Source organism: Phalacrocorax carbo, chromosome 3 (genome assembly GCF_963921805.1).
Source record: "Phalacrocorax carbo chromosome 3, bPhaCar2.1, whole genome shotgun sequence".
NCBI classification, from domain to species: Eukaryota; Metazoa; Chordata; class Aves; order Suliformes; family Phalacrocoracidae; genus Phalacrocorax; species Phalacrocorax carbo.
The window spans coordinates 74896066-74916469 of NC_087515.1; the positions used below are offsets into that span (position 1 = coordinate 74896066).

The window sequence follows — 20404 nt, forward strand, 5'->3', positions numbered from 1 at the left end:
CTTTTTATGAAGCATGAAATGCTCTTGTATGTCAAGGATTTCACTTAACCCAGGAGTTTGATGTTAATACATTAATTACAGGTAATAAGAAATAATCATACTTCAGAGTTAAGCCAAAGTATTCATTTCTCCAAATGAGATATACTACTAATACACCAGAAACACTACTTAAATGCAAGTCGAAGCAGAGCATACTTTTTTCTGTATTCAAGACTGTTAATGTAATTATTAAAATTCTATTTCTTTTAGTGTTTAACAGCAAACACTGTATATTGTAGAGCCTAAATATTCAGATGACAATGACTTCCTAGTTAGTTTTGGTGTCCACGTACTTAATGCTATTTACAGTACAACAAACTTTTTCTTCAACCAGAAAGGAGTGATTCACTATTCATTCTTTTTCTATTCATCCATTTCTATTGTCTTACCAAAAGAAAACAGAGTTAGTTAACTTAAAGAACAATTCCATTCAAGTGGCGGTTGCACATTTGGTCAAAAAATAACACCTACTCTCTAAACTTTTAAGAAGCTACTGTACTAGAAAGGCAAACACTGCAACGTTTCTCACACTGAAGTGGTGTTACCACATTTTGACAGGAGACAGTCAAGACCAATCCACTTGGCGATTTGTGCAAATCACCACCTGTGTCATTCATAATCGCAGCATTCTTGGGGTAACTACAGCAACTGCTTCCACTGCAAAGTACTGTATTCGTGGCTGACTTTTAATGCCATTTAGCAGCTTTAATTACAGAGCCAACATCAAATGACCAGCAAACTCTGCTGATTCTAATTTGAAAACTTCTGTAACAGTCCTCTTCTCACATAATTCAGAAAAAGCTTTTTCATATATTCAATATTATATTAGGTAATTAGCATTATATAACTAGTATGTCTTTAAATACATTTTATAAATAAATTCCAACAGTGTGTTGTAAAGTAACTAATGCATAAAAGTTTCACAATTTAAATAAATATTTTTCACATTCCAATTCAGCTTCTTACAAGCTCATCTTTATTTCATGCCTTAGTTCTGAAGCAATATTTTTGCTTCAATACAAGAGGTAGATTTTGATAGAGACTGGGCAAGTCAAGCCTACTGCCAAAAATGCAACTGTCAGTAACTGTATTGCTGATATGCAGTTTGAGACTACATGAAAAATTCAGAACCACTACCTAAATTCCTACCAAGTCTTAGCTTAACAATTCTTGTTAAATCACATTTAATGCTTTACTTTAGATATGATTACTCACAGTTGTTTTCTGTACATAAGAGATAATGAAAAACACAAATACAAAACAAAAAACAGTTGTATCTAACACAATATATAAAAGTGCATGAGCTGCTTCATCTATTTCTGCAAAACATATTTGACTTTTTCTCTAACTTTGGCCATAAAGAAAAGACCTCGGTGGAAAAAATAAACCCCAAACCCCACAAGTGTTTACACTTTATGCTTGTCTTCAATAATTTACAGCTGAAACCCCTCCATTGGAGCCTCCTGCTGTTGAAACACAAACTGCTGCTGACTTTCATCCACCTGAGGTGCAATACTGGAGTCCTCCTCTTCGACACCAAAGTAATGTTCTATGAGTTCAAAAGCCTTTTGGTAGATCTCCTGGTTTTCATGCCTCTGAAGAAATTCAATTTTATCAAGTCCTAAATTCGAAACAAAACATTTTCAAAATCTAGCTGCTAAATGAATGGTGAATTCAAATGGAAACAGCTTATAGTATAGTGGTACTTCTTAGATAAAAAAAAAAAAAGGCAATTCCAAATCATCTCAATTCATTCGATGTCACTAATTCTTAATTTCCTAACCCAGGTATTTCTAGTCTTCATTTTCTGCAGCGTTTTCTGCTGCCCAAACTAATTTTAAAACTATGCTAGAATAATATCAATTTAACTAAGAAGGATGAGGCAGCTTTAGTATCTACAAAGAAATATACCATGCCTACAAAGAAATTGAATCTGTACAGAATTAGGATGGCATAAAATCGCTTGCTATAGCAATTTCCAATATCCCAATTTATTTTCTTGAACTCTTTCAGTCTTCCTCAACTCTAAATTCTATCGCCTATTATGGAGTCATCACTGGGCACAGTTTATATCTTTTTTCAAATTTCATCTTAAGATTTGAGGATACTATCTTTCCAAAGGCTTATCATCTGCAAGCTAGATGACATAACCTCTGCTCTGCTGGCAGAATCAAGTGCTTGGCAGTCAGTTAGGTTGATTCAAAACTCCTTTTTAGCTATTTAAGATAATTCGGTTTTCACTTAAATTGCATTAGAAAGAGCTCATACAAACCCTTCTGTTGACTAGATAAGCCAAAGCAATGCAGGTGATATGTTTGTGATGTGATGGGGCTGTGGATGTTGTCTACCTAGACTTTAGTAAATCCTTTGACACCATTTCCCACAGCATTCTCCTGGAGAAACTGGCTGCTCATGGCTTGGACAGGTGTACTCTTTCCTGGGTAAAAAACTGACTGGATGTCCGGGCCCAAAGAGTTGTAGTCAATGGAGGTAAATCCAGTTGGCAGCCAGTCACAAGTGGTGTTCACCAGGGCTCAGTGTTGGGGACCAGTTCTGTTTAGTATCTTTATCAATGATCTGGAAGAGGGGATCGAGCACACCCTCAGTAAATTTGCAAACGACACCAAGCTGGGTGGATGTGTTGATCTGCTTGAGGGTAGGAAGGCTCTGCAGAAGGATCTGGACAGGCAGGATCAAGGGGCTGAGGCCAATTCTATGAGGTTTAACAAGGCCGAGTACCGGGTCCTGCACTTGGGTCACAACAACCCCATGTAACGCTATGTGCTTGGGGAAGAGTGGCTGGAGAGCTGCCGGGCGGAGCAGGACCTGGGGGTGCTGGCTGACAGCCAGGTGAACATGAGCCAGCAGTGTGCCCAGGTGGCCAAGAAGGCTAACAGCATCCTGGCTTGTATTAGGAAGAGTGTGTCCAGCAGGAGCAGGGAGGTGATCGTGCCCCTGTACTCAGCACTGGTGAGGCCACACCTCAAATGCTGTGTTCAGTTTTGGGCCCCTCACTACAGGAAAGGCATTGAGGTGCTGGAGCGTGTCCAGAGAAGGACAACGAAGCTGGTGAAGGGTCTGGAGAAAAAGTCTTATGAGGAGCGGCTGAGGGAACTGGGGTTGTTTAGCCTGGAGAAGAGGAGGCTGAGGGGAGACCTTATCACTCTCTACAACTACCTGAAAGGAGGTTGTAGTGAGGTGGGTGTTGGTCTCTTCTCCCAAGTAACAAGTGATAGGACAAGAGAAAATGACTTCAAGCTGTGTCAGGGGAGGTTTAGATTGGATATTAGGAAAAATTTCTTCACCAAAAGGGTTATCAAGCACTGGAACAGGCTGCCCAGGGAAGTGGTGGAGTCACCATCCCTGAAGGTATTTAAAAGGCACGTATGTGTGATGCTTAGGGACATCTTTAGTTGAGTTTAGTGCACTGAGTTTAACTTGGTCCACCCTAAGTTTAGTGCTGGACTTGGCAGTGCTAGGTTAACAGTTGGACTTGATGATCTTAAAGGTCTTTTCCAACCTAAATGATTCTATGATATAATTAGCCATTTCCCCTACTTGAACTTATACTCTACAGCTTCAGCAGCCTACGCTTAATTGGTAAAGAAAAGAACCTAGACATTCAGTGGTTGTAATTATGAATGGACGCAAAATCTGGAACAGAATAAATTCCGTTAAAGTGTTTAGTACTTATTCCTCTTACACATTAGATTGCAAAGTTCTCCAAGTATGCATCTGATTTTAGAAATGAAACTCTAACAGAGAAAGCAGATTTCAAGGCTGCTTTACAGAAAAGTTAGTACCATCTAATCAGATATAATGTCATCAGCTAGAACTGTTATTAGCAGTCTCTGAAACACAAATGTCTGCCGATTTTGTTTTTTCAGAACTACAAAAAGGTAACCCTCCATAAATAATGCCAGATTCATTATAAGCCAGGTTTAACATTAATTTTGTTAAATCAAAAGCATCTAGTCATGAAATTCAACAAATGTCATTTTAGTTCTGACAGTCTGCCTTTAAAGCGTGGTTTAATTCAACAACTCTTTTAAGAGAAAACAGAAGAAAATACTTTCACAAATTAAGTACAAACTTAATTCATTTTATGATCTGAAGTTGATTTTGCTGTTACTGATATTTACTATGCTAAAAAGTGATCCGGCTTCGGGAGTAAGTAAAGCAAACCCTGATCTCACATCCCTGTTGGTAATGAAACTGTACCAGACAGAACTATTCACAGGTTTTCTGCATTTAACCGCTCTTCCCATCCCCCATGATGTTACATGACTTAATTTATGATGCTTTCATGTCCACTTATGCTTGAAGTAAAAATTCTAATATTAAATGTACCTACCAATGGTTCACAATGGTTTTGTTTTTACAGCCTGAAATAAGGAAGTTCAGGTATGTAGTTTTACAAGAAGTAATGTCTTACCATATGCTTCTTCTATAAGGGCACAATAAGGATTAATGCCCATTCCATTTTGCTTAGACTCTTGTTCTCCAAGACGCAGAATATTTTCAAGTCCATTTAAAGCCACCTGTACTATTTTTGAATCCATCACAGTCAGGAGGTCACAAAGAGGCTTGGTACAACCTAGTGCTACCAAATACCTTTATAACAGCAGAAAAACAGAGGGGGATGGGGGGGGAAAAAGAAGGACTGATAATCCAGCATATTTATTATGACATGCCTGTCTATCACTATTGGTGTTTAATTTTGCTAAAAGAAGTGGCTGAAACAAAGATTTCTAAAACACAACACAAAATCTGAGTCTGAAATTGAATAAATATTCTACATTATCCTTTTGAGAAAATCTAATGCGCATACTCCTAACTGGAGTTTAGAATCTGTAGTCTTTTAAACTCCTTTTTGCTTATGAACTTCAGATGGGTTTAACTTAATAGAAAAGAGCTTACTGCTAAAAAATAACTTTTTCTCAGGCATTTGAAATTTTGTACTGGCAAAAACATTGAGTAAACACGTTAGAGACAGATCAGAACATTGGACACTGCTCTACACTAACGCAGTAAACACTAGCAACTCATTACAATATTAGCATTCCCTACTGTAAAAGGAAGGACATAACTGTAAATACAAAAAAGATATTGGGATTTTGCATATACTATTCCTTTTTCCAGTTTTGCACAAAACTGTGTAGGAACTTTGGAAGTCAGAACCTGTGTCCTCATTTCTAGTGTGCACGTAAAATGAAGACGGTAACATTTGCTGGCATCAAAAGGTTGCTTAAACACAGTTTGTTTAGTGGTTTTAAGTTATCCTGCAGTTAGACAGTAGTACCTTGAGGATGTCAAAAGGGCCAAAATTTCCTTAAATAGATATCTACTGTGTTTGACAATATAATATAAACTCTGGAAGATAAACCTGTGAAAACTTTAGGTGTAACATCACTGAAACAGACCAATATCAGTCAATTTGTTAAGTCTACTCCATATACTTCACTCATTTTTCTGAGCTTCTACATGTTTAGTCCCTGTGTCGAAAGAGTTACAAGGAATTATGGTTGTGTTGAGGATATCACAGCTACATTTGTCAGGATTCAATTGCAGAAATAAAAATGCCTTAGAAAAGATACTTCGGTAGAGAAAATAGTAATATACACAAATTTACCTAATCTGTTCAGGGGTTCCTCCTGATGTTGCATTAGTTATGGCCCATGCTGCTTCTTTTCTGGTCCGAAATTCAGCTTTTTGAAGAATTTCAATCAATATTGGGAAAATATTTGCATCTATAACAGCCTAAGAGATGAAGTTATAATAATTAAGATTTAGTATACACAAAGAACATTAATACCCTTCGCTACAAGGGTCAGTGATGCCTGCTGATATCAAAGCAAACAATGTTTTGTTAGGTGGCACCAACCACACTACCTAGAAACACTAAACTGACATTCAGAACTATTCCAACACTGCACTACAGCAGCCATCAGAGCATCATCTTTGCCGATTTCTCCGTCTCTGGTGAACAGAATACTGCTTACTGCATAGGCCCGTTTGAAAATCATATGATTTCAACACTAAACCTGAGGTTTTGAACAGGAGATCAAGCCTCAGAACAAAGCTTCATTTTATCCATTTTATCCAGGTTTGCAGTCTCCACAGAAAGACTATGTCTATAAAAGTGGAGACTATATTACATATTCTAAATGACATTGCAAACTAACATTTTCACCCGACTGAATTAGAGGGGAATAAAAATCATATTGAAAATTGCACTTTGATTCAGAATTCTCATTTTTGCCAAACAAAACCTATTTTCAGGTAACTCCAGACACCTGGAGTAATAGTCAGGATTTAGTAGTTCCCACAAGAATACAACTCAGTATTGATGACATCACGCAGGTATTTTATCCAAGCAAAACGTTCAACATTTCCAAACATGTAGAATTGGTAAATCGTCCCCTTTTCTCTGGACTAGTTTGTGCAAGATGTTTTGTTTCAACTTTTAAAGAAGAAAAATGGCGTATTATTTCAACATGTATATTTCAATTCATAACAAATCTAAAGAGAGTATACCAGTAGATGATGCTCCCACAGGGAAAAATAACAGTTGATATCAGATCTAAGAGAATAAGTTAAGTATCCTTTAAATGTTTTATAAGCATCAACCAAATCCCTTTGAGAGAAATGAATCAGTTTCTCTAAAAATAGCTGTCATGAATTGTACTAAAGTATTTTATGAAGTTATTTATAATAACCTTTCAAAATTTAGAACAAATAAGTTAGTCCTAACTGTCTATAATTTTCCCTAAAAAACATAATGCAGACTCAATGTAGTATCTACTTATTTCTCCTCATGAAGGAAAATCAAGTGAAGTAGTAGAATGGAAACAAAACCAACCAAGTAACAAATATACAGGCTTTACCTGAATCTGAGCTCTGTTTCCTGCAGTAATGTTAGAAACAGTCCAGCACGCTTCTTTTCGAATAGATTCCTTGGGACTACTAAGCAAGTGCAAGAGACAGGGTAATGCAGAGCAGTTTAGAATCACCTAAAATAATTTGAGAATTGAAAATTGGGTTGTGCAATATACATATATATATGAAAGCACCTTACAGATGACTTTGAAAGAAGATTTTGCAACACATTTATTTTATACAAAGTATCAGAGATAACATCCTGCAAAATTAAAGTGTTCAATGCTGTAGTATGTGAATAGAGAATCCAGCAGTTTCAAAGAATCTGCCCTCAATTCAGTTCAGACAAGAGGACAGACAATAGCAAGACTAAATAAGGCTGCTTATGGCTAGAATATGAATAACTTGAGAATAACTGAGAAGTGTGTATCTAATTTGTATAGTTATTTATTAATTGGGGGGGGGGGCATTTAAGATTTTTTTTTCCCCGATAATTTCTATTTAATCCCTTAGCAAAATCCTCTCCTATGGAGCACACAACAAATTACATAATTAACTTATTTCCTTATTTTCCCTTTACACTAGTTCTGTCAGCCTTTAGACACAGTTTCCTCTGAAGCAGGACCTGTCTTAGTATCTCCTGCATTGCTTCAAACTCAATTCCATTGCCTAAAGTTAAAAAGTAATTAAAACAATAATAAATAATTGAACCCCCACTAAAGAGGAAAAAAAAAAAAGAAGTTACTTTCATTGTAAATAGGAAGCCATTCCATACAGGAATGAAACAATCCACTACATACAGTGATGTAATAACGTGTTCTTTCTTGCAGTAATTTAATGTTTAAAATAGCAGCCTAAACTGTCAAATTAACAATATATATCTGTACAGAGACTCTTTCACTGACATACGCAGATACCTGTACTGGATGTGTATTTTGTCACAATTTCGCAAAATTCTGTCCTGCCAATTCATTTTTCTTCAATCGACTAGTCTTACCTGTGTTTGGATATCATCCCCAGTAACAATATTTCCAACTGCTCTTAATGCAGGGGATACCACCTTGTAATCATTATGCCTGGAGACAAACATTAAATAGCTTGATATTACCAAGTGTTACAGTAGAACTTTGCATTTTCAGTGAACAATAGCTTACTTCAGGTGCTAAATTTTTAGTTATAGCAAACACTGCATCACTTCTTACACTTTCCCCCTGTTGAGCAAGATTTGACAACTGCAAGCCCACAACTGAATTGCTGATCCAAGGAAAGGGCATCTCTATGGAACAACACAACTTAGAGCAATTTCTCTCTCCAGCACATTCATTTCACCCAGCTCAAGTATTATTAAATATAGTACCGGAACCTGTGTCATTTAATAGACACAGAAACAAAAGGGGTGCTATTAGCTGTCTACTAAAACTTAGCAGCCCCCCCTTTTAAGTGAACTTTCCCCTTTCGTAAGTCAACAACCCTCAAAGCCAGTACATGAAGCCCATATCCCCATATTCAACTGCCTGAGGTGTGGGGGAAGGAAGTCTACTTGGTTGTCCTAAAGCTTCTACAGAAGAGAAAGCAACCTCGTTCTCTCCTGAAAGCAATATAAATGAGCTTTTCACAGGGAACGGTGCTGAGCTGTCAGTGCTGGGAGCTACTATCCCTGACCTACTCTGCAGTTCCCATGTGAACACAGGGATTTAGTCTCCCTTTCTAGGAAAATAATGAACCATAAACCAAGTATACTGAAACAGTTCAAAAGTGGCACAAGCCCGCTTCTGGACTTCGTGAGTCCAAGAACGGCCTGTATTGCAACGACACCTCCTAGAAAGGTAAGAAAACAAAATATAACAGTGAAATGAAAAAAAAATAAGCTTAGAAATTAATTTACAACTGAAGCTTAGCTTCAGTCTTCAACTTCCTATTCCTCCATGTAAATGAAATCCTACATTACATTTTAAATAATATAAAGGAATACTTTGGAGAAAACTTTTTTTCACTGTCAATCTCAGGAAAAAGATCCCAGAAGCCAAGCAACCTAGCAAGCAACTTAAAAGGTTTCAGACTGAATTCACGTTCATCACTTCTCACTAAATAAATCAGACTTGAGGTGAGAACAAACAACTCAATCTGAACTCGTTAATATTAACAGCGCTGCAAGACATTTATTTGGTGAAGACTTACATAAGCAGCTCTACCAATCTCCGACACACTCCAGAATCAATAACAGCTTGAATTTTATCATTGGGACCATCTGAAAGGTAAGAGAGGGCCCAGCAAGCATCTGCTAACACATCCGGGTCACTGCTAAACAACAGTCTTGATAAAACGTTTAAGCAAGGAGCAACCTAGGTTAAAGAAAAATATTGCCTAAAATTAGGTGTTTCGTATTTTTCAAGTTTCAAAGAACATTCTGCAAAGACATAAAGGTGGAAAACTATTTACTGCCAAAGCACACGAGCTCATTAATGAACCAGAACGTAGGTGGGATACTTCCTGATTAAACTAGACCTCCAATTCAAACTGGCAACTTGGATAAATTCTGGTTCACAGCCTATTTATTTAGAGATACTACACTGGGTATACAACTGTCCAGCTTAAACAAAAGCTATCTGTTTTTACAGGTAACCAGATGATCAGGAACAGCTGATACTTTTTTGAATCACTCAGGGAACACGATTTCAAAGTAGTAACATTTTTGGATATTGCTGTCTTTGTAGGAGTACTGGAGGTTATTTGTAATGACCAATTTATAATTGCTTTACCATAAAGAAACTCAGAGCAATTCACAGAGGGCTCAGCATTCACTGAACCAAATCAAACAAGCAACAGCTGACTTCAGTTCTCACTGCAGCTGTAGTCTCTGGCGTTAATCTCTCACAGGTTCCACACAGACAGGGCCAAATGAACTAGGCCGTCTTAACACCACCTGGAACCTGCCAGGTTTCAGCTGTACAGTTTGGGAATGCCATATTCTTTGTAGAACTTAACTATTTATCTTACATCGGTGATGCAGTTCAGTCTCCTTTATGTGTCCAACTGGTGCTATTGCAAAGGGCAAAAAGCGAAAGAGCTATTCTTATTGGCAGCTGCCTACAGGGCATCCATTTCCAATGAAGTTAAGCGTTTAAGCAGCAAGAAAGCTTGTTGGTTTTCTACTAACAGAACAAAACACTACCACAGGATGTAGCTTGGGCAGAGCAACTGTAAGGTGGTTGATTAATTGACATCAGAAATCCCCCCTTTCTGTTAATGTCTCTCCACGAATTATTAAGTAGCAATGACAATAATTACTACCTCATGAGGTAAGCTTCAAGACATGTAAATTCTCTCCAGATTATCTTTAATGATAATTTAACCTGTCTCTTCTACCAGAATATTCAAAGTTCAATTTTTTAAATCTTTTAATGTCATTAACCTTAACAGAAATTAATTTCATAGTGAAAATAAGGAGCTAATACTCCTGCTAGCCTCTACAGTCTTACTGTCTTTACAACCACATGCTGGAGAGAGGAGGAAGTGAAGGGGAGAGCATACAGGCAAATCACCTCTGTCATCATAGTCCGATTTAACCGCATCCAACAGAGCAGAAAACTCAAAATTTTATTCCTGCAGTATGCACTCACCACCATAAAATAAAAATAAAAAAATAGAAAAGCTTCAATTGTAACACACATCCTCCAAAGCAGATCTGGAGAAAATACAGCCCCAAGGGTTTTAGTGCTGAATGTATTATTTGCCCATCATTTCACACCAGCGAATGACTATTTACATCCAACTAACTACAATGTCAAGTTTTAAAGTAATTTAATTTTATTGCTGATAGGTGTCAAAGTAGATGATTTTTTGCAGATACCAGATGGACAAGACACTGTGATAACATTGAAAAGGTAAAATTGAGTCTATCTCCAGATTCAAAGATTCTATGTGTTATAACATATTACAAACCTAAGTCTTCTTCAGCTTTCTGATTTCTCAAAATGAGTACTTTATTATACCTTACTGAAGTCTGGAGGAGGGTTCTTTCCTCTACAGAGATTCGAGAGAGCCCAGACTGCGTTTCTAGTTGTTGTAAGACGATTGGAATTTGTTAACAGTCTGTCAAAGAGAATCAACAATAATAAAAATAATAATTTCTCATTGAAAAGGAAGTCTTTTTGTGTCTATTATCAACAACTGTATCTCAAATCAGGAAAAAAACCAATCCTATTATTGGGCACTACTTTAAATCTCTTTGTAGCTGACATGCTGCAAATATTTTCTTAGAATCAAGTGAATCTGAATAGATTGTTTTGCGTGGACATCTCATTCCCAAATCATGTAAATGCATATAAAAGTAAACCATTGCTCATATGAAAAATCACTCATCTCATCAATCACTCAACAAATCTTTTCAGAGGGTCTTCAGAAGGGGCTACGAGATGCAACCCTCCCTTGAATTAACTTTTATGTTTTCATTCACAGAATGCAATTAATAACAATAGTTCCATAAAAAGTTAGAATTGAAAAGATCTTCTAAAAAAATTAACACTATACTGCTTTTGCCAAATAGAATGCAAAAGATTCAATACCTGAAAAATCAGGTTCGCTTTCAGATACGTACCAAAACGTCTAAAACCATTAATCCTTTAAATCCTCGAGGAAGGTAATCACATTCTCCTCTATTATTTTAAGATATTTTACAAATGTGTTTGTGTGTGTATTTTTTGTAAAATACAAATGTGTGTATCTTACAAATGTGAATTAAACCATCTCTCCCACCGTATATATCCAGAACCCTGGCAGCAGAGTTCTGCACAATACAGAAATTTCATGTCTGTGGAATAACAATTCTCTCCATTTGCAAACACTGGAAAGTTTCCAGTCATGGACTAATTAAAGATATGCATGAAGCTCTGGTAACCCAAAACATGAGAGTCACAGCAATATAATAAAAAAAGAAACATTCTCAATTTTGCAAAAAGCCTATATACTTTTCAAATTTTAAGTTGAAGTTTACAGTTATCTATACCTATATACTATAGTTGCAATTTTAATTTACAATACTTACTCCAGGAGGGGTGGTAATATTCCACAGTTTAAAACAAAGTCTCTGCATTCTGCATTATCACCAGCAATGTTGCCAAGAGCCCACACTGCCTTAAAAATCAGAGCATCCAAGTGAATTTATACATGCTTGCAAACTTTTACAGATCATCTATATATTTTACAGCAACTATTATAGAAGCAAAAGCGCAATATCGTTCCAAATATAAAATTTCAGATCACTACTGATTTCTGTACTCCATTTTTTGGGAACTCACATAAAGTCAGTTACCTACACTTGAAGTCATCCTTTCAAGGCAAGAAAGTATTCTGTTATGAAAATAAGTTGATTCATGTGCTTGTCAATAAAAAGAATACACACGCTCTTTTCAATAGTTACATTTGCTCACTACAGTTAACAGATTCAATTAAACTGGCTCAAAGTTGCAAACAACGTACGAGGAATAAAAAAGTTAAATCACGAACTTTCACCATACAAACTTTCAAACATGCTAAATAAAAGCTAGTAAAGTACTCTGTCCAGTTTTGGGCCCCCCAGTTTAAGAAGGACAGGGAACTACTGGAGAGAGTCCAGCGGAGAGCTAACAAGATGATCAGGGGACTGGAGCATCTCCCTTATGAGGAAAGGGTGAAAGGCTTGGGTTTGTTCAGCCTGGAGAAGACTGAGGGGGGATCTCATCAATGCTTATAAATATCTAAAGGGTGGGCGTCAAGAGGATGGGACTGGACCCCTTTCAGTGGTGCCCAACAACAGGACAAGGGGCAATGGGCACAAGTTGGAACACAGAAAGTTCCACTTAAGTATGAGAAAACACTTCTTTACTGTGAGGGCAACAGAGCAGTGGCACAGGCTGCCCAGAGAGGTTGTGAAGTCTCCTTCTCTGGAGACATTTAAAACCCACCTGGACATGGTCCTGTTACCCTGCTCTAGGTGTATCTGCCCAAGCAGGGGGTTGAACGAGATGATCTCCAGAGGTCCCTTCCAACCCCTACCATTCTGTGATTCTGTGAAATTGCAACCTCTCTTCAAAAAAAACCCAAAACAAACCAAAAAAAATCCTCAAAGTTCAGGAAGATGTAAATGAAGACTTTAACATAAGATGGAAGAGCAGAAGCATATAAGAAATTAAGTTGCAAGATAATTTAGTGAAAAGTAACCCATTGTTTTCCACTATATTCTTTCTATTATGATGTTACAGATCCTGTCCACCCATAAATGCCACAACAGAAATGAGATGCTTTCTTCAAATTACTTGATAACATGAAATAAAAAACAGGTTCAAAGAAACCTGAAAGAATCAGAGGAAAAAAAAACATGACAGAAAAAATACACTGAAGGTAAATTTTTATCTTCCTGGCACCAGATCAATGGGCTAGCAGGCAAATAGGGCTCAAAACCTCTCTAACTAACCTCCCACCCATCCAGAAGACACTAATAAATTAATTTCAAGTAGTTATAAAGCACCCCAAGAAAACATTTACCTGCTCCTGTACATCTTCATGTTCTGAACTAAGCAACTTAATAAAAATTGGAACAGCTCCAGTTTCAATTACAACTTTGGTGTGCAGAAAAGTTCCAGATGCTATGTTTGTCAAAGCCCAAGCTGCTTCAAACTGTTGAGGAGCACAAAGACCACATTAAACCACTCAGCAGTAAAGCTTAAATTAGTGAAAAACAGGTTGATGTAAGAGTTGCAGAAGTTAATTTTCTAACTTTTTTTCCCTTCCACTGAAATACCATTATTACTGTTATTGTACTTTTTATACAATAAAATAATTGGCATTGACAAAATCTTTATTTAATAAGCACCTTCAGTATCTAGATTATTTTTTGGGTTTCAGCTTGCTGCACTAACCATAAGGAAGATTTTTAAATCTCTACTAACTAGCACAAATCCTTTCCATTTACTCTGTGTTAAGTTAATTCTTCCAATACCAATGTACACAAGGCCTAAGTGCCATTCCACAGGCTACCACAAGTAGACAGAACTAGTTACTCCTGCTGTTAGTTACATATTTTTCAAAGATTTTTCTGAAAGGGTTTCATACAAGCCTTTCAGTTTCCTACATCTTTTTCTTTTTTTCCTAAGATTTCAGCTGAAAAGTACTACAATATACTCAACACAAAACAGATTCTGCTCACGCTTCAGTGCTCATGAACTTAATATACCACTCTGGAAACTCCCTTGAACACATTGTGCCTTCAACACCCATGTATTTGACCGGCTGAATACATGGTTGTGTATTCATACTATATTACAGTGTGTGTGTATACATATAAACATATATATATATACACATACTATGAAGACTACTATGAAATTCACGAGAGTCACGTCACAGCTTCAGTGATAATAACTTACGTTTTAGACAACTAAAATTTACTGCTTTCGTGGTTATAAATCATTAAATTTGGTTATAACACAAACAAACAAAAAAATTCACATGCCTCCCAAAGCTGTTTTGGGGGGTTTCTAATCCCATTCCAAACCCCTAATCAGGACCAGCCAAATTCACTTGCACCAGCCAAACTCACCTGCAGAGTGTAATTCTCATTCCGCTCTAGAAATTTCACAAATCTCTGTACTACTCCTGGTTTTTGTATGACTTCGTCTATAGGTGGATTAGGCTCTAGGGTATAAAACCAAACATATTTGTATAAGTTGAACCAAAATAGACCAAAGAAATTACTTTTTCAGTATGACACAAAACATGAGTGTGATTCTCTGCTATCATAATTTTCAGCATTCAATCATTTTAACCTCGAAGGAGCTAAACTTTTGTCGTTAGAAGACTGCAGGATCATCTCCATGAAGTGCTACAATTTAGTAAACACCCTGTTACGTATAATAGTAGTAATGCATACTATTATCCATTGGCATGTTAGTAACTCGTTTCAAAACACTACTCCCTCAATCAGTAGCTCAGGTCAGTGGAAGAGCAATTATGATTAGATACTATTTTAAATGACCAAGCATACCTTTACCTATCATGCTATTAAATTACTGCTGGTGTGTGTAGACTGCATGTCTTGCAGTCTCAACAAAAACAAGTTACAACTGTTCGTTGGCAGCCATATAATTTTTCTCCCCTCAAATACAGAACAAGAGTCAGAAATTGAATCACTGCAACAAGTACTGTAAGTAATGTTAGTGTGCATTTAATTACTGCCCTGAACACTTCAATCAAAATATCCTTGCTTTTGTTACTTTGCCTGAAAGACTTAACGTTAGAATAATGAAGCTTTCTGTATTTAGCCATTAGGTCGGAATAGATTTGGCATGGTTTCTCTATAAACAGAACTAGAAGTTTCAGCAAGCTCTATTTTAAAGTAAAACAAAACTAAATGTTAACCAACTCTCAGTGACAAAAATTCATAACGGACACAGAAGGAACAAAAAATAAAACCAGGCAATGGTTATGTACCTTTAGATAGCAATTTTCTGAACTTCTGAGTTGCTGTGAGTTGCTGATCAGGATCATCTGAGAAAATCATCTGTACCATATCTACTGTAATAACTTCTTCCTAAAAATGAAAGGAAGATTTCTTATGTCTGGTACTATGCACATTAACAGATAACATTCTAAGCACACTCTAAAGTAATTACCTCTGGAATAGGTACAGTAGAGCTGACATCAGGATCCTGGATTGGACTTTCTACCATAGATTCTTCATTTCCCGGGAGAGAAACATTTCGGCGTTTGAACAGCTAAACAGAGAAGAAATTTTTGGGAGACATCAGAACTCGGCATAGAGCAGGTACTGATGACATACACTTGGAGAAATGCTTTCACCAATACTATTCAAAATATTTCAATTACTCACCTTCCTACTCATCCACGCAAATGAAATACTACCTGAAAAGTTTAAAGAGCATAAAGGAGAAACACGCTACTACATCTGTATCTTGACAAACTGCACTGCAACACTTCAGAGACACTTAAGAATGGAAGTTCTCTTTAATTAGCAAAGATCCATAAATTTTTCCACATGTAAAAAAAAGAAGATACAGATCTTTATACTTTCACTCTTCTACCCCTCATAATTAGCATTTGTTTTTAAGCAGGAAACAGTAGTCTACAAGCTACTTTCTCCTTTTTTAGTTTATAAGCTAAAGTCATCAACACAGAGCTGATGTTTGTGTTTGCTTCAGCACACCCCATTCCTCTCTCCAACAAAAGGTCTAAGATCTGTGTACTTTCTTCGCATGTCAATTAAATAGCACCTATATTTAATATTCAGTTGCAGAAAGATTAAAACAATAAGATAATTTTAATATAGTTGGAGAAAAAATGGTGTAGCTTCAAGGTGAACTTTCAAATTATGTAACATCAAACAGTCACTACTTCAAAAAATTGCTTTAAGATTGGCTACATGCACTGCCTATGCTCAAAGCACATACCTGCACTGTAGTGTTTAATGACTGCCTCTTCATTTTCTAGTATTCAAGCCAAACATTCACATTAGCCTGTTTTCTTCTAGAAACCAAACCTAATTTTTTAGCTTTAATCCTGTACAACACTTATATCTACTGTAATTAACAATTCTAAGAATATTACGTTAGTATCTTTAAAAATAAATGTTAGAATCTCAGTTCACTAACTTAAGATTTCACCTGTAACCATAATAATGAAACCTCGTACTAAAACCTGAAGGTTTGGTCCTTTACGTGTCTGTAGACAGCTAGAATTCTGCTACTGTACTTGTGCAAAACTGCAGGAGCAACTCCATGTTTACATCTACCTGTATTTCAAACTGGAACCTAAACCAAAGCATTCTCTCCAGTGTTCAGCACACTTTTATACTGGGCACAAAACAAGATACAACCACATTCCTCATTTGGAAGACAAGACATTCTTTCTAGTGCTCACCAAGGACACAGAGGCTCTTGGTTGAAAGGTACAAACTGTTTTTGTTTAGGATCACAGTCTATCCACCAGTTATAGGTTTTTTCGGAGCAAAAGCAGTCTCATCTCCCAGCAAACACTTGTTCTCCCCAGCTCACCATGAGCTGAAAACCACCAGTCCAACAAATTAAGATCAAGGCGAACATAACAGTATTCTCATTATTACAACAGTCAGCATGGGAGAGGAAACACCCATTATTTTAATAAATTATCTAGGGATTATTTCTAGAAAATACAGAAAACTTTCAGCAGGAACTGGAATGCAGTTACCCATTCACAGGTAAATGCTCCAGCATCATACTACATCTTACTCTTACCTCTCTGGCCCAACTAATTTAAATTCTTTTTCCATGCAGTAGCACCACTTTCCCAGGAGAAGGGTAAGTATTCCCACCTCAGAGAAGACTGTAGTTCAGTGCCTGGGACACTCTCTAGGTTGTAGGAGACAAATTCAGCCACTTTAGACCAAGCAGAAACACAAACTACATTCCTTACTTTCCTGGCAAGAAACTACTAAACATTTTTAGAAAAGGAACTACCACAAACCATTAAATTATACAATGCTCCATGTACTCTGATCACTAAAAATTCAACAAGGACAACAGCAAATGTTATGTATAATAGTTCAGGGGTCGCTAACTGGTAACCACTTTACTAAGTTACTGCAGAAAAGCTCTTGGACAACTTGAAATAGGCTTCAAAGATGAAAATAATCCTCTCCCTTCTAACAGTACAGCTTTGGCCCAAGCTCTAGGAGAGAATGCGAGGTTTCTAATCCTTATCGGAAATCAGCATATCCTTTCAGCCCAGTCTTACATGTTTAAACCTAGATTAAGGATTAAATTTAAGACACGGGTCTCTCCTCTGTGTGCCCTCGAGACTTAAGAGGGCTTCTGTTCACTTTTTTGTTTTATGATCCTGTTGAGAATGTGCCTGGTGCTCCCCAAGATCGCACAGAAAACCGACAGGCAGCCTGGAGCTCTGGATTCTGCTACACAGGATGAGTCTGCTCAAGTCCCTTCACATACCTGAATTTAGCTTTGCAAGGACTAAACAGTTAACAGCTCACCAAGGTACCTACCTGCTCTTCCCTTTTCTGTTTCCGAAGCTGGATTCCTTCCTCTTCTCTTCGTCTGCGCATTTCTTGGGGATTAAGTGCATTATTCTTGTAGCTTTTCATTCTGAAGTTATCTTTACCGGGACTTGCCATGTTGTCTATTATAAAAAAGAAAAAATACTCCAGAAGACCAAACCTTGTAAGGCAAACATGCCGTTTCTTGTACTACACAAGTATCTACAGTAGCAGCTATATATTCCTATAGCTGCTTGCAATACCCATTTCATCAATAAAAATCGGTACAGTAAAAATCAGAGAAAAATCTTTGCCTAGACAGGCATTTCTAAACTGCAGATTATACTACAGATCATCTCAGGGACCAGATACTTCATTAAAGGGCATAAGCTACTGCATAAAGAAGTTCTAGGTCTTATGAGCAAACTGAGAAACAAAAACCAACATTACACTGCTAAATTTTGAGTCTGCCAACAAGTAAAGGAACTTGCTTCCTCCTCTCATAAAGGTGACACTAAATGTATTAAAATATAAGGACAAATATAAGAAGAAAACCAGCAGTAACTACTGCTTCATGTAACATCTTACTGCATTGTCTGATTTTTTTTTCTTTTAAGATGCCTATCTCACAAACATAACATGGGATCTAAAGGTTATGCTGCATTTCCCTCTAAACTGTATGCAGAAAAAACTCTGCAAAAAAAACAAATTAAGGGTCAGTAGCACCCAGACTGACATATTCTTTTCCCTTTTAAGCTAACGAAATGACTGACCCATTCTAATGAACAGCTCTTTTGATGGATTAGAGGATTAGAATCTGCCTGTCATTTCAGGCATATCAGCTGTGAAAAGATAAAAGTGATGAAACATGATTCTGTCACTGAAATGATCAAGCTGACTGACTGAAAAAGGTTGTTAATAGCATGGTGCTAGTTTCTGAAGTTAGAACTCTAGCCTTAATCTTAGAAATAACTGTCAAAAATATGATTTAATTCTCTACACAAATTGTCTTGAATTGTCACTTGTCTGAATTTCTTCCACAAGAAAACACACGTAAGAATATTCGAACTACAGTTCTTGAGCTGCGCACAATTCTCTATCAGCTTCCATGATTAGGCTATTTATTTTTTTGTATCAGCAGTACCAAGGACTGCTAGGCAATAAACACAAGCTATGAGAGGAAAACAGTCTGCAGACTCAGGCTGACATCAACAAGACACTCCAAGGACTCAGCAGCCTGTTTCACCCAAACACAGCCTTTGTAAACTACTGCCATCTCTGGACCACACTGCTAAGTGTGCCACCATCTAAAACAGTTTTTAGTAATTGTCATGTAACTTTTGAGACACAATTTAAGAAGTTCATTTTTCCAACAACACATCTTAGCTTCTCCAGCCCTAGAACATCATCACTTCCTTCATCGCTCATGCCTTGCTAATTTAGTGGTACCAACAAAACTGTGAGGCCAAGCAATGATCCAAACAAGAGAAGTGTGTATTCAAAGTAACCCAGTTTAGGTCACCAGCCCAATAAAGAGTGGTGGAAACCTAACTGGGAGGAAGCTCTCATCAAAACCGTTTTCAAAAAGAAAAGCTTATGAATTTATAGCTTCATTCCCTCCACCCCCCCTCAAGGGGTTTGGTATAGACATCATAAGGGCAAAAAGTCTGGCAGTCCCTGATCTAGTCAGGCTTCACGACTTCTCCATCGAGATCCAGGGAAGCCTGCGCTTCTGCTCTGCAAAACTATGCTCGTTTTAACACTAAATCCCTCTACCCACCACATCCTGCACCTCGCCCACTTGTTGTGCCTAGACTAAGACCTACCCTAGCAATAGCTTTTTTCCCTCCCTGCCTACATAAGGCTCCCTAAATACCGCGCCTTGCTGTACCACCACCCCTTCCCCGACCGGGGAGGCTGCACGGGCTTCCCGGCGCTGCCCGGCCGAGAGGACACCCACCCCGACGGGGAAGGGGGACCGGCGAAACTCCTCGCCCACGTCCCTTGAGGAGAGGGTGGGAAAGCCCGCTCCCTCAGCACCCGAGCCGGGGAGCGGCAGGACGGCAGCTCCCCCGACTGAGGAAACGGCGCAGAACGGCGCGGGAAGACCCGGTCCCAGCACCGACCGCCCCGCCTGACGGGGACTGAGCTGCCCTGCGCGGCAACGCCCGGCTCCTGCCAGTCGCCCCCGACGCCGGCCTGCGCCGGGGAGCCTTACGGCAAGGGGCACCGCTCCGCGCCGCGCCCCAGAGAGGGCGCATCTCCCCCTGCCCACCGGCTCTCCACGCCCGTCCGCTCTTACCCATCGAAGCGGAGATGCACGGCGCCCGCCGCTCCAGGACACCCGCTCAGCTCCGCAGCGCGGAGCGGGATCGCCAGCGCACGGCGATTCAAGATGGCGGCCGCCGCCCCGCCGCGCGCCGCACTGGCCGGGGGGCGGTTCCCTCCGCTCCCAGCGGGCTCTGC

The 20404-nt window shown here is 38.3% G+C and overlaps 1 protein-coding gene across 2 annotated transcripts; it reads right to left on the reverse strand.

Moving 5' to 3' along the window:
* Positions 1–992: 992 nt before the first annotated feature.
* KPNA5 (karyopherin subunit alpha 5) lies at positions 993–20385 on the reverse strand. Of its 2 annotated transcripts, XM_064447412.1 has the most exons (14): positions 20241–20385; positions 17948–18081; positions 15567–15668; positions 15385–15484; positions 14495–14589; positions 13441–13572; positions 11963–12051; positions 10911–11010; positions 9097–9260; positions 7916–7994; positions 6927–7052; positions 5672–5799; positions 4475–4653; positions 993–1660 (listed from the first exon to the last, which is right to left on the reverse strand). In XM_064447412.1, the coding sequence occupies exons 1-14, from the start codon at positions 20242–20244 to the stop codon at positions 1473–1475; spliced, it is 1620 nt and encodes a 539-aa protein (XP_064303482.1). In that variant the 5' UTR covers positions 20245–20385; the 3' UTR covers positions 993–1472. The 2 variants fall into 2 exon arrangements, with proteins under 2 accessions (XP_064303482.1, XP_064303483.1); XM_064447413.1 differs by lacking the exons at positions 17948–18081; positions 20241–20385 and adding an exon at positions 17184–17282.
* Positions 20386–20404: the final 19 nt, after the last annotated feature.